Source organism: Chanodichthys erythropterus, chromosome 13 (genome assembly GCF_024489055.1).
Source record: "Chanodichthys erythropterus isolate Z2021 chromosome 13, ASM2448905v1, whole genome shotgun sequence".
Taxonomy (NCBI): domain Eukaryota; kingdom Metazoa; phylum Chordata; class Actinopteri; order Cypriniformes; family Xenocyprididae; genus Chanodichthys; species Chanodichthys erythropterus.
The window spans coordinates 10,984,227-10,998,061 of record NC_090233.1 but is presented as its reverse complement, the minus strand read 5'-3'; the positions used below and the strand labels follow the sequence as shown (position 1 = coordinate 10,998,061).

Here is a 13,835-nt window from a genome sequence, read left to right as displayed (position 1 = left end):
AGTCCAGTGTGCACAAGAAAAGTTGAGTGGTCTGAGGTTCCAGTCCTGCCCGCGTCCAACGATGAAATGGTTCAGAGCGCGTTCAAACCCTCCTACTTTATACTCGCTCCTTTTCACACCCACACGCTCCTGTCGCCCTTCAAGGTGTCGCACAGGCACAGCGACAGCCCGAATCAGAGAAGAATAAAAATGCTTTCAACTTTGATCCCCCTCCACCCGGCGGGGTAATCCCTCGAGCATGTCTGACAACTTCGTATACCCATCTCCTGTAGCGGCCGTGTGGACAGGAAAGCAGAGATTCCGATTCTGTCTGATGGGCGTCCTGCAGCTGTCTATCACAGGTCCTTTATCAGGCAAATATCCACACACTTCACCTGTGCCTGTGTCATGTCTCTCAAGAGAAAGCCTCAGGTCAAAGATGTCCATTTTCCACAGAAAATGTTGGTTCAATGCATTTTTTTCACTACACAAAATGAATAGGCCTATATACAATACAATGAACGTATATAAAACGAAATATTATTAAATAATAATAAATAAAATAATACTATCAAATAAAAAACAACCACTAAAGAGACCACCTGAAATTCCTGAAGATGGAAAATCTCACAATAAAAGGAATAAATACAAGCGTTTTCGGTTTCTTTCATCAAACATGTTATTAAGTGCAAAGGACTTATCACAGCAATTTGTGTACAGCCTGGAACCACTTTGATAGGTAAAATTCAATTGCAGGTAAACATAAGTGTTCCTTTATATATAGCCTATATTATTATTTTTATACCTATTCCCTGGATGCGTTTTTCTAATATCCAGGGACATATTATTATCTAAGGATGATATTACGGATTAAGAGCGGTGAACGACGAATGAACAGTAATCTAAACCCGAGATTACTTCAGTAATCTGTGCGTTTTTGAACTTTGTTGGCATGAGGCTCCATCACTTTCAGGTCAATAGTCGAAATATTCGAAAGACAAGTTTTTTTTATGTAACCCAATGTACACTATGTGCAACCTTTTGGGTAAAGATGATATCTATTTATTATATTGTGAAAATGACAGACTTTTTTTGTTTAACTGACCCATTTAGCCCAATACATTGTGCTTTGAATACACATACAGGCCATTCCTGGCGCTTTGATACTAAAGGCCTATTGATAGCGACAAGTGGCTACATCAACTGCTGAAAGAGATGAAACACAAACACTGCAAATCTGACGTTTAACCAGAAACACCAGAGGGGAAATGTGTATTTTCCTGGTTTTGTAGCTATAAATGTAGGCTATTATACATGGCATGCTTTCTGGAAGGTTTTAATTAATAGAAATACCAATACACAATGATACACAATGATTCTTGTTGTTAGCGCCGATGGACGGAATCAGAAATAAACACTAGTCGAATTGGGGTCGGGAAAATGTGTATAAAACACTAATAATTTGAAATGTATCAATGGATAATAGACCCTTTTCACGGACTGTGATGACGTTTTAATGGTCATCATCGTAAATCTGGCAGAATTTTTTTCATAAAAAGTTAATTTCAGTGTGTTTTCTTGTTGTATATAGGCACTTCATATTAACCTTTACACTAGCTTTTGATGGGATCATCCCTCTCTTCACTATTTTTTTCCACTTTTATTTGTTTATTCAGCCTGCCACATAGCAATCATTCACCGTTAAGTCGACAGATAATGCAGAACAGTGAGGAAAACAACATCTTGCTATTTGATCATTTTTTTCTTGACAAAGAAGTCCCTTCAAAATGAAAAACAGCCTGGAAATCATTGGATGTATAAATCACGCATCAGATAATATCTAACATCTGCAAACAAATCATTCTAGACCTTTTTTTTTAGGATTAGCGTAATTTTCAGAACTATTTTTCAACGAATTAACTAATGCTCCAATAACATTTCACAATAATCAGAACTGCCAAACGTTTCATTTTTGAAATTGTATAGGCTATGCTATCCATATTATATCATTTTAACTTTTTGTTTAATATATGCTTGAGAAATGTTGTTGGTGAAATCTTTCCTTCTATAAAAGTAAAATATTTATGTGCTGCATAGCAAAAAAAATTGGGAGTGAGTATGAACAAGAATGCTCATTATAGCTTTTAGGCACAATTGCAATACATGACAAAATTCTGTGTTAGTCATGTGTTCAGTCGTCTACAAAATTATTACAATCCTGATCACAGTTGAGAAAACAAACCTTGTTTGGAGTTGTGAAGAGCATTGGGCGCGAAAACACTAGTGTAAGTGATTTGCCTTTGTTTGTTTCACCAGTGACCACACGGGGTCGCTGTGGTCATATTGGCATCTTTTTACTGTCTTGGTTCTTTTCACTGTGTAATGCTATTTGTCTGTCTGCCCTTTTCTATTTGGCATCTTTTCCCCTCTGCCACATCCCTTTTCAGTAAAGAATTTATAGTCATGATTATTATTAAAAACAATAGTAGTAGTACCATATTGTTTAATAAAAAGCAATAGCTAACAAGGTATAAACAAAACAGAGTTACATGTAGGCTACAAAAAACATTATAGCCATAAACAAGCTATTAAACTATATCAAGTGATCTATAGGACAGCAGCAACAATAAAAACATTTAGGCTAGGCTATTATGGTAAAATAGTTTTCTAGTTAGGGCATATTGTAGTTATGAGTTGCAAAATTGTCAATTGGAGGTTTTTGGATGAGAAGAATCCTTATTAAGAAGTTCAGCTGTTACCCCAAAGCATTTTTTAAATGGAAAATAAATTATTCTTATCATTCTATTAAAGTATGGCCTGGTATTAATAAGTTTTTGTTACCTAACAAGATAAAAGAACTTTAATTCTTCATAATTACTATCAATGTAACTCTTTTCTTTCTAAATTTAAGTTGGACATTTCTTCACAATGCACATCTTGAAACAATACCACATTATTTTCTGAATGTGATTATGCAAATGATTTTTGGAAAGAAGTAGCCTGGCTTATTTTCTCTGCTCATAGCAAACTTTTTATTTTTGAAATAATTAATGTTCTTTTTTTGATGTGGGAAACCGGGTCAAAGGAGATGAACAATGTGTTAAAATTGCTAACTATCTGTGGCCTATTTCATCTGCGTAAATGTAAAGTTACTGACTGTAAGTCCAACATTACGCTTTTCTACTGATCTAAAACTATTTTATGACTCTCTTTGTTCATCGCTCAACAAGAAAGCTGCTAAAACAGCACTACTGCTAAAAAAATATGATTTCATTATAATAACTCCTGTGTATTTCCTAAAAGTGAAAGTTTTTTTTATTATTATTTATTTATTTATTTATTTATTTTTTTAATTTTTTCACTGCCCTCCAAAAAAACGCTCTAGAAAAGTGGGGTTTTGGACAATATTGGCAGGAATCCTTTTTCATTTGTGATCATTTTGCACTGATAAGGGACAACACAAACTACACAAACATATTTTATTATATAAACAGTTTATACATAGAAAAAAAAATTAAAGTTTCGATTCATCAAAATATCCAGCATTATCAGCTATCTGATCTAAACTGGGTTCTGATTGGTTCATTGTATTCTAAACTTAATCGGCAATCAATTGTTGAAGCTATTAAGGTGTGCTGACCCAAAAATCTTTTACAAACCTGGGCCAAGTTTAAACCAGTAACCAGCATCACTGGCAAAGGGGCATGTCTGACTTTGACATATATTGCCATTATTATGTAATCAAAATGAAAATTATTATTGCTGGTCTTCAATGATAATGTCAAGTTACTGTAATGTATTTAAACCAAAAAATGATAAGGATTTATGCCGACATTGTCCAAAACCACACTTTGCTAGGGGTGTTTCCAAACGTTTGGAGGGCAGTGTATATAATTATTTATTGTCTTAGATAATTTTTTGCTTACTTGTCTATACATCCTTTTTTTGTATTTTGTTTCAAAATCTCATGTCATCTCATTTCATGTATCCGTTGTATGTATAAAAAAAAAAAAAATTTATATATGTATATATATATATATATATATATATATATATATATATATATATATATATATATATATATATATATATATATATATATATATATATATTTTTTTTTTTTTTTTTGTATCCAAATAGACTGAATCCAAGCGTTTGTGTTGTAATTTTAAAAAACATGTTTATACATATATATTCTTTTTTTTTCCCGGAGAGATAGGTACATTTGATGTTTACAAAATGTTTGGACAAACCCTAACTTACAGTCTATGGGACAAACACATTCAAAAAAAAAAAAAAAAGATGTGAATAACAGAAAGAGCTTTTTTTCCCTCGATAGTTTTGAATACTTAGAAAGTGTGCTATTACAAGGCTAACATTAATGTGAAGTTTTAAATGTAACAACTTTTTTTTTTTTTATCTTTTTTTGTCACCCAAAACACGAGGAATATGTTGCGTCATCACGTCAGTGTATACGTCACAGACGTCTGGCGGGAGTTATAACTCTTCACGCGCCCCATACCTCGAGGATTGCTCTTTTAAAGTTTATTTCGTATTAATACCCGTTTTATTTGTGAAAATGATCGGACAGAAGAGTATCAAGTCGTTCTTTTCGCCAGCGTCCAAAAAAAGAAATCTGGACGAGATTCTTTCAGGAGATGATGTGAGTAAAACACACTTTATTATTATTCTGGTGTAAGTCATAATATCGACACATTTCGCCTGAAATATGAATGAAAGTGGTGTTGCTTTATTTATATGTTGAACATATTGTCATTCGCGAGAAAATAAGATTTAGCTCTAACTGACATATTATTTTACTTTTTCCCCCTTCCCGCGAAATGTAGTTTGCACAATTACGGAAGTGGTTTTACGTCACTTGATAAACGAAAGCTAACGCCGATCACTTCAAACAACATACAGCTAAAATGATAGTGTAAACAAAGTAACTTACATGTCAGTTTAGCATATTTTAGTTGATTATAAATCAATTTCACGAATTCTGGTCGTGACTGCAGCTCATATCGTGCAGCGTTAATGGGTTACTATATATTTGAGTCCATTTCAGGCTCTCTATTGGCATCAAAACTGGAATAGACATGCAATGACATACTATACTAAATAGACAATGTTTTCAAATATAGCTTGTCTTAGTTTTTTAAATGTACAAATTCCGACCCTTTTGGCCAAACGAACATGGAATTCAACCAAATACGTTAAAATATCGCCTCAGGGGAAAAAGCAAAAGTTGGAGAGCGATACATTCTCTCCATCACTGAGTCCGGAGCAGCTTGAACGGATCTCCAGAAACAAAAAGGCGGCTCTGGAACGGCTCGCTGCGCACCATCCTGCTCCGGACGGGATCGGAGAGAGCTGGAAGAAAGCGCTCAACGCTGAGTTCGGAAAGAACTACTTTAAGTCAGTAAGTGACTGACTAACACATGAAAAATTATTTTCATTTTAACTCTTGATAAAAGAAGAGTAATACAACATTGTTTCTCTTTCGCAGTTGATGTCTTTTGTTGCTGAGGAGAGGAAAAAACACACCATCTATCCACCTTCACATGAAGTTTTCACCTGGACACGAACATGTGACATAAAAGATGTGAGTTGAATGTCATGTTCATATGTAAGGCAGGTTGAACTATGTTCAAAAGCATATCGTTTGCAAAGAGATCTTATCTTCTTTATTTTGCTTTAAAGACCCCATGAAGGCAAAATTGTTTTTCAATGTCTATTAGCTTCACAGTTATGCCCTGATAGCACATACACCGATCAGGCATAACATTATGACCACCTTGCTAATATTGTGTTGGTCCCCTTTTTGCTGCCAAAACAGCCCTGACCCATCTCCTCTAGACCCCTGAAGGTGTGCTGTGGTATCTGACACCAAGATGTTAGCAGCAGATCCTTTAAGTCCTGTAAGTTGTGAGGTGGAGCCTCCATGATTCGGATTTGTTTGTTTAGCACATCCCACATATGCTCGATTGGATTGAGATCTGGGGAATTTGGAGGCCAAGTCAACACCTTAAACTTGTTATTGTGCTCCTCAAACCATTCCTGAACCATTTTTGCTTTGTGGCAGGAGCATTATCCTACTGAAAGAGGACATAGCCACCAGGGAATACAGTTTCCATGAAAGGTTGTACATGGTCTGCAACAATGCTTAGGTAGGTGGTACGTGTCAAAGTAACATCCACATGGATGGCAGGACTCAAGGTTTCCCAGCAGAACATTTTCCAAAGCATCACGCTGCCTCTGCCGGCTTGCCTTCTTCCCATAGTGCATCCCGGTTTTCAGACCAGGCCACCTTCTTCCATTGCTCCTAGGTCCAGTTGTGTCCACGTGTCCACTGTTGGCTCTTTCGGCGGTGGACAGGGGTCAGCATGGGCACCCTGACTGATCTGAGGCTATGCAGCTCCATAAACATCAAACTGTGATGAACTGTGTATTCTGACTCCTTTCTATCAGAACCAGCATTAACTTCTTGAGCAATTTGAGCTACAGTAGCTCGTCTGTTGGATCGGACCACACGGGCCAGCCTTCGCTCCCCACCTTGGCCGCTCATGACCCTGTCGCCGGTTCACCACTGTTCCTTCCTTGTAGCACTTTTGATAGATCCTGACCACTGCAGACTGGGAACACCCCACAAGAGCTGCAGTTTTGGAGATGCTCTGATCCAGTTGTCTAGCCATCACAATTTGGCCCTTGTCAAACTCCCTCAAATCCTTATCCTTGCCCATTTTTCCTGCTTCTAACACATCAACTTTGAGGACAAAATGTTCACTTGCTGCCTAATATGTCCCACCCACTAACAGGTGCCGTGATGAAGAGATAATCAGTGTTATTCACTTCACCTGTCAGTGCTCATAATGATATGGCTGATCGGTGTATATGAGATGACACGTATACTTCGCAAAGATCTCGTTTTGATATGCACATTTTTAACTGGAACATGTATTTTTGAGTTTGCGCATCAGCAATGCTTTACTAAAACCTTTCCAGTCAGATGTTAAATAGACATTTGGAAAACATCTTTAAAGTCTGTATGAAATGGACGTTGCGATTAGTATTTTCTACCCTATTGTGACGTATATCTGAGTGAAACGGCTTCTCGAGTAAGAAAACTTTTTGTCCATGGGGAATTGATTGGATAGTGGTGGTTTGCTATTGGTGGATCTCATGTGAGTGACGGGTTGTCCAACCCTCACGCCACCAGTAAACATGTCATCAGAGAAGAGATGAGATGTAAATAGCAGCTGCATTATAAAGGATGATCAGATATTGCTTTTAATTTTATTAACTACAGAGAAACTGGTTAGCCAGACAAAAGACAAGTGACCAATCCTGAGTGGCGACGTCACTTCACGCACACGCCAACCATAGCCAACCGTGCTGAGAATATTGGGCCAAGAGCGGTTTGTGATTGTGCTGTGCTGAATTAAGCTGAAGTGGAAATATAACTGGAACATTTCCTTACTGTTCTTAGAACCGTTCGACCGGACGGTGGAAAGGCGTCTATAGTCTGAGAAAAGGGTCTGTTTGGGTTGCTTGAAATGGCATCATGCAGCACTTAAAAAAAAAAAAATGATAATAAAAAAAAAAACTGTCTGGAACCTTTTTATAATTTTTTCTTTTTTTTTCTTTTGATGCTAGGTAAAGGTTGTGATACTTGGCCAGGACCCGTATCATGGGCCAAACCAGGCTCATGGGCTTTGCTTCAGCGTTCAGAGACCTGTGCCACCTCCACCAAGGTATTGTCTTGCAGTTGTCAAGTCAGGGTTTATTTTTGTAGCGCTTTTCACAATTCACATCATTTCAAAACAGCTTTACAGATTACGGATGTTGTGATGTGTATCAATTGGTAATTGATTTGTTTTGAACCATTTATTTTAAACCAGTGATTCGGAGCAATTTTGAAATTTCAGTGGTTCGCAGCTAGGGGGCAATTTCTGTGAACCATGAATCAGTGTCTAATTGGTTTTACATGATATAAATAAATGATATAAATTTGTAGAAATGTTTTATGAAACTTTTGTATAACTTTTGTATATTGGCCTGATTATCTAAGCTCTCATTAAACAAAACAACCCCTACAACTGAATAAAATATCACGTTATAGTAGGGCTGGGCGATGTATCGAATGCTTTTGTCACGCGCATTTCGTCAGTAAAGCCGGTCCCTGATTGCCGTTAAATCGCCATCACCTGCTTTCAAATGGAGCGGCATTTAAAGGAACACTCCACTTTTTTTTGAAAATAGGCTAATTTTCCAACTCCCCTAGAGTTAAACAGTTGAGTTTTACCGTTTTCGAATCCATTCTGCCGATCTCCGGTTCTGGCGGTACCACTTGTAGCATAGCTTAGCATAGTTCATTGAATCTGATTAGACCGTTAGCATCGCGCTTAAAAATGACCAAAGAGTTTTGATATTTTTCCTATTTAAAACTTCACTCTTCTGTAGTTAAATCATGTACTAAGACCGACGGAAAATAAAAAGTTGTGATTTTTCTAGGCTGATATGGCTAGGAACTATACTCTCATTCAGGCGTAATAATCAAGGAACTTTGCTGCCGTTCCATGGCTGCAGCAGTGCGATGATATTACGCAGCGCCTGTGAGCCCCTGCTTGCACAGGGAACGTGCCTTGCAACCATGGAGACGTATGTGAGAGACGCTGCGTAATATCATTGCACTGCTGCAGCCATGATACGGCAGCAAAGTTCCTTGATTATTATGCCAGAATGAGAGTATAGTTCCTAGCCATATCAGCCTAGAAAAATCACAACTTTTTATTTTCCGTCGGTCTTAGTAAACGATGTAACTACAGAAGAGTAAAGTGGTAAATAGGAAAAATATCAAAACTCTTTTGTCATTAAGCGCAATGCTAACGGTCTAATCAGATTGAATGAACTATGCTAAGCTATGCTAAAAGTGGTACCGCCAGAACCGGAGATCAGCTGAATGGATTTGAAAATGGTAAAACTCAACTGTTTAACTCTAGGGGAGTTGGAAAATTAGCCTATTTTCAAAAAAAGTGGAGTGTTCCTTTAATAGACAGAGCCGTAGTTCACTGATAAGCCACGCAATATCGCGTTCATTATCGACGGCGATTCATATCGATATTGAACACGATATTGCGTGGCTTATCAGTGAACTACGGCTCTGTCTATTAAATGCCGCTTCATTTGAAAGCAGGTGATGACGATTTAGTGGCAATCAGGGAACCGGCTTTACTGACGGAATGCGCGCGACAAAAGCATTCGATATATCGCCCAGCCCTACGTTAAAGACCCCTTAAAAGTTTGTAAACATTGCAACGTTTCCTGGTGGGCGGGGCTTAGCTGGAGGCAATGTTGACAAGCGTAAGCTAGCACATTTTAGGAGGGATTTATTAAACATGGATGACTGTCTGAATATGTACAGTCACTGACTCTGCGGGACCGTGACAGCTATTTTTGTAAATTAACTCTCGCGAATGTTATGCAGGTTTAGGTTTGGAAAATCCGGCTGGTTCAAGGCAGGCCTGGTGACCTCGATAAGAACCTTAAAGTTAAAGGGTATGTTTATACGACAATGATGTACTAAAAATGGAAAAGTTTAACCATTATCAAAATGATCCCCATTCACACGAATCAGTGAAAAAGACTAAAAAGACTGTATTCTATTTCTATACACTACGTGCCTATAGACTAAACGCGTAATATATGTGCACGTGACGTCACCGTTTTCACAATTTTGTGATTTTGTAGTTTACATGGAGATGATTACGGTATCGTTTTCAAAAATGCACTTTGAAATCCGTTTTCAAAAGATTGCAATTTCAGACCCCCAAAAAGCTGTTGTCGTGTAAATGAACGGCCAAAAAGTTTTCCGTTTTTAGTTGAAAATGGTGTTGTGTAAACGTCCCCTAAGAAAGGTAGTCAAAAGACACATTCCTATCAGACATAACACTCAGGTTCTTAACTGTAGAAGACAATTTTACAAGACACTGTTTGACAAATTATATTCTGGAAGCTTATATGTTTAATTTAAACCCATTATTTTGAATGTCATTGAACATATAAGCACAAGAATGTTACACATTATTATAAGGGCTAGATGATTCTTTGTTTTTGGATGCATTGATTTTATGACACTTTTGCTGTTCGCAGCTTGGTGAACATATTCAAAGAACTGGCTTCAGACATCGACGGCTTTGAGCAACCCGGTCATGGAGATCTTACTGGATGGGCAAATCAAGGTGTGCTTCCCCTGCTTTCTCCTTTTTATGGCATACACTGTAATGATGGCACTGCAAGATATGTCAAGAAAGACTCTTATGACCAGTGCTGTCAGTGCAGATTTTGGTTTAGAAATTACACTTTTTGTCTGCAATAACCACATTTCATTGCACAATAATCAGTAAGAAAAACAAAGATTACATGGTGAAAGGAAAATTGTGGAAAGTCATAAAATCCAACAGACTGTCAGCCATATTGTTGTAGGTGATGTTGTAAAATATGATGCATTAACGCTTCTGGTGACGCAGTTCGAGTTCTGTGGCTGGTTGCATAAACTGCTTGGACTTGTCTTACAAGTTAGTCATTAATTTTTTCTTTAAGATTTCCCACCATTGATGACTTATATCTGTGTTTCGCTGTTATAACTTCTGAAATAGTATAGTATCTCCGGATCCAAAAACAAGCAAACAAGAAGATCTGGGTAAACCAAAAGGAGTGGCTAGAAGCTTCTAAATTCTTGCGCACACGTAAGCTAACGTAATCATCGAACATTCAACAACATATAAATCAAAACTGCCTAGCGTTAGTGAGAAATATTGTCGAAACCACAAAGAGGCATATGAATGGACTCAATCTACTCATTTTGAATTGGGTCTGACAAAGTATTTGATAAAAACACGATTTTCTCACCTGTTTGCAATTTTTTTATTTTTGTTGTTTACCCACAGAACAAGTTTTGCTCTGTTCTCTCTTTTGATATATTGACTATTTACATATTCATACAACAAGATATTCTGGGGACCATGAAAGTTCTGTGAATGTGATCAAGATGCTGGTGCTGGCTGGAAACTTTTTTTAGCAAACGCCGGCAGGGAAAGAGTTAAGACATGAAAATAGAAGCTATGTTCATGCAACTGGCCCCACTGGCTCAAGGTCCTTTCCTGATCCTGTTGTCCTCTCTCTTCTCCCCTTCCTTCCTGTCTTCTCTCACTCTGAAAATATAAGTTAAAAAATTCAAAAGAATATATAAAAGAAATGGAGGAAAGGAGCATTGAACCAGTGCAAGATATGAACAAATCAAATTGTAGGTCTGGCACTATTGTATATTAACATAATACGAAGTAAAAGGGGGCAGTTGTGGCCTAATGGATTTGTAACCCCAAGGTTGTGGGTTTGAGTCTCAGTACTGGCAGGAAATGCAGGTGGATGGTGTGTATGAACAGTGCTCTCTTCCACTCTCATTAGAGTGAAAGCAAGGCCTAACCTGCAATCACCCCCGGGCGCTGCGGCACAAAATGGCTGCCCTCTGCTGTGTGTGTGTGTGCGTGTTTAATACTCACTGCTGTGTGTGTGCACTTGGATGGATGAAATGCAGAGTACAAATACCAAGTATGGGACACCATACTTGGCTACACGTCACTTTTCACTAAAACATACTACTTTCTACTTGAACTCAATCTTCTGAATCAGTAATTCATGTTACCAGTTGTTTTGCAATTCACATGAATTTATCTATTATCCAGCAGTTAGTTAGTCTCTATGTGGTCATTTTGTAAGTCAGGACAAATGTCTGATCTATCCATTATTTTAAATTTTAAAGTGAGGAAGCAAAATGGCACCTTTACCTGTTATAATTATTATTGGGTGCTACAATTTATCAGGCACAAATCATAAGAAAATTTTGGCCAGTCCCTCAAAAATACTTTCCTCCCATCTGACCTAGTGTGCCCTTTTACAAAGTCTTGATTTGGCTCTACTAGAACCGGTTTTCATGCTTGAAAGTTATTAAAAAAAAAAACTTTTTACACATTTTACATTGTTGCAGCACCTCTCTTCCAAGTCTGTCAGTAACAGGGCTGCATTTCTCAAAAGCATCGTAAGCTTAAGTAGTTCATAGAACCATTGGCACCCATTGTGTCTATGATCAACATCCCTTACGATGCTTTTGCGAAACGCTGCCCTGTTTAGTTCTTGTCTCTATGAAGCCCCTCCTTCTGAAAACCACAGTGTGCTCTGATTGGTCTGCTGGACCTGTGTTGTGATTGGTCATCTGCTTCAAACGTGTTTGGGAAATGTTACGCCCCTTACCATAGCCTCAAGTTTCAACATACTGCTAAAGCAAATCAACCAGGACCCGCCTCTTTATATTTTCATATGCCTTGGGCAGGAATTATTTAAATGAGGATCATTGAGACATGTTCGTTTCCGCCTCCACTACAATGGAGGCATTTCAGGGAGATAAGAAACAGAAGAACTCCCACTGAAGGGACTTTGTGCTTTGTAACTTTGTAGAGCATTTTTATTTTATTTTTAAGGGTTAGTTCACTCAAAAATGAACATTATCCCATGATTTACTCACCCTCAACCCAACTTGGGTGTATATGACTTTCTTCTTTCAGCCAAACACAATCTGAGTTATATTAAAAAATATCCTGGCTCTTCCAAGCTTTATAATGGGAGTAAATGGTACCCTAGATTTTGAAGCCCAAAAAAGTGCATCCATCCACCATAAAAGTAATCCATAATTGACTTCAGGGGGTTAATAAAGGCCTTCTAAATAGAAGCGATGCATTTTATTTTATTTATTTTTTTTTAGAAAAATATCCATATTGATAACTTCATAAACTATAATCACTGGCTTCTGGTAATGGTCATACGTGAGTCTAGACGTGAGACTAATTTTAAATTTTGGGTGAAGTAACCCTTCAAACAGCAACTTTACACAAAAGAAATTTGAAAAATAAAAAAGCATCATAGGACCCCTTTAATTTAGGCTAATTCTGTCTATTCTGTCTACTGTTGTTATATTGCATAGTCATACAAGCTAACCTGTGCATGTAATGTTTCATGACAACCCTTAATAAATGTCTGTTGTAGGAGTTCTGTTGCTGAATGCTGTGCTGACTGTGCGTGCACACCAGGCCAACTCTCACAAAGACAAGGGCTGGGAGATTTTCACAGATGCTGTGGTACACTGGCTCAGCACTAACATGGAGGGTCTTGTTTTTCTTCTCTGGGGCTCTTATGCTCAAAAGAAAGGGGCTGCAATTAACAAGGTATGTTGGAAATCTAGAACTTGATGTGTGTGATTGTTTCAGTTCATAACTGAATATCTAGAATTTCCAGCTTAAATTTATGAAAATATATGCCAGTAGATCTGATAAATATTCCAAAAGTTAATTGTTTCCTGATTGTTGACTGGTAGAAAAGACACCATGTTCTGCAAGCTGTCCATCCCTCGCCACTATCTGCTCACCGTGGTTTCTTCGGATGTAAACATTTCTCAAAGACCAATGAACTGCTAAAGAAGTCAGGAAAGAAGCCCATAGACTGGAGCGCTTTGTGATGGTTTCCCTGTCTTGTAGATGGAATGCTGTTTGTCCTGTTTCAAAAGTAACCTGTTTGTTTTTATTTCGTTTCCTGCAAAAAGTGATCAGTGTGTTGGTTTTGAATACATGTATATATTTTCCTTTCCAATAAATGTTTTCCATACTCTAAGAGTAGGTAAATAGTTTATTTTAATTACTTTAACTTTATCGCTGTTCATTTCCATCTACTTTTCTGCATTTATCCCTTTTATGTATTCAAATGTACAACACTAACAACAGTGAATGTTTTCGTGTTTATGTTTGTTA

General features: G+C 37.5%; 1 protein-coding gene across 3 annotated transcripts; it reads left to right on the top strand.

Annotated features, from left to right (window-relative positions):
- The first annotated feature begins 4,475 nt into the window (after positions 1–4,475).
- unga (uracil DNA glycosylase a) lies at positions 4,476–13,835 on the top strand. 3 transcript variants are annotated; one of them, XM_067406839.1, is made up of 7 exons: positions 4,476–4,637; positions 5,172–5,401; positions 5,489–5,584; positions 7,636–7,733; positions 10,132–10,220; positions 13,078–13,256; positions 13,406–13,835. In XM_067406839.1, exons 1-7 carry the CDS (start codon positions 4,559–4,561, stop codon positions 13,544–13,546), a joined length of 912 nt encoding a protein of 303 aa, XP_067262940.1. In that variant the 5' UTR covers positions 4,476–4,558; the 3' UTR covers positions 13,547–13,835. The 3 variants fall into 3 exon arrangements, with proteins under 3 accessions (XP_067262940.1, XP_067262939.1, XP_067262938.1); XM_067406838.1 differs by having other exon boundaries at positions 4,476–4,642; positions 5,213–5,401; XM_067406837.1 differs by lacking the exon at positions 4,476–4,637 and having other exon boundaries at positions 4,876–5,401.

Coding starts and splice junctions, on each gene's coding strand:
- unga (XM_067406839.1), top strand. CDS start 4,559: ATGATCGGACAGAAGAGTATCAAGTCGTTCTTTTCGCCAGCGTCCAAA. Junction 5,402..5,488: donor GAAAGAACTACTTTAAGTCA/GTAAGTGACTGA, acceptor TCTCTTTCGCAG/TTGATGTCTTTTGTTGCTGA. Junction 7,734..10,131: donor CCTGTGCCACCTCCACCAAG/GTATTGTCTTGC, acceptor TGCTGTTCGCAG/CTTGGTGAACATATTCAAAG.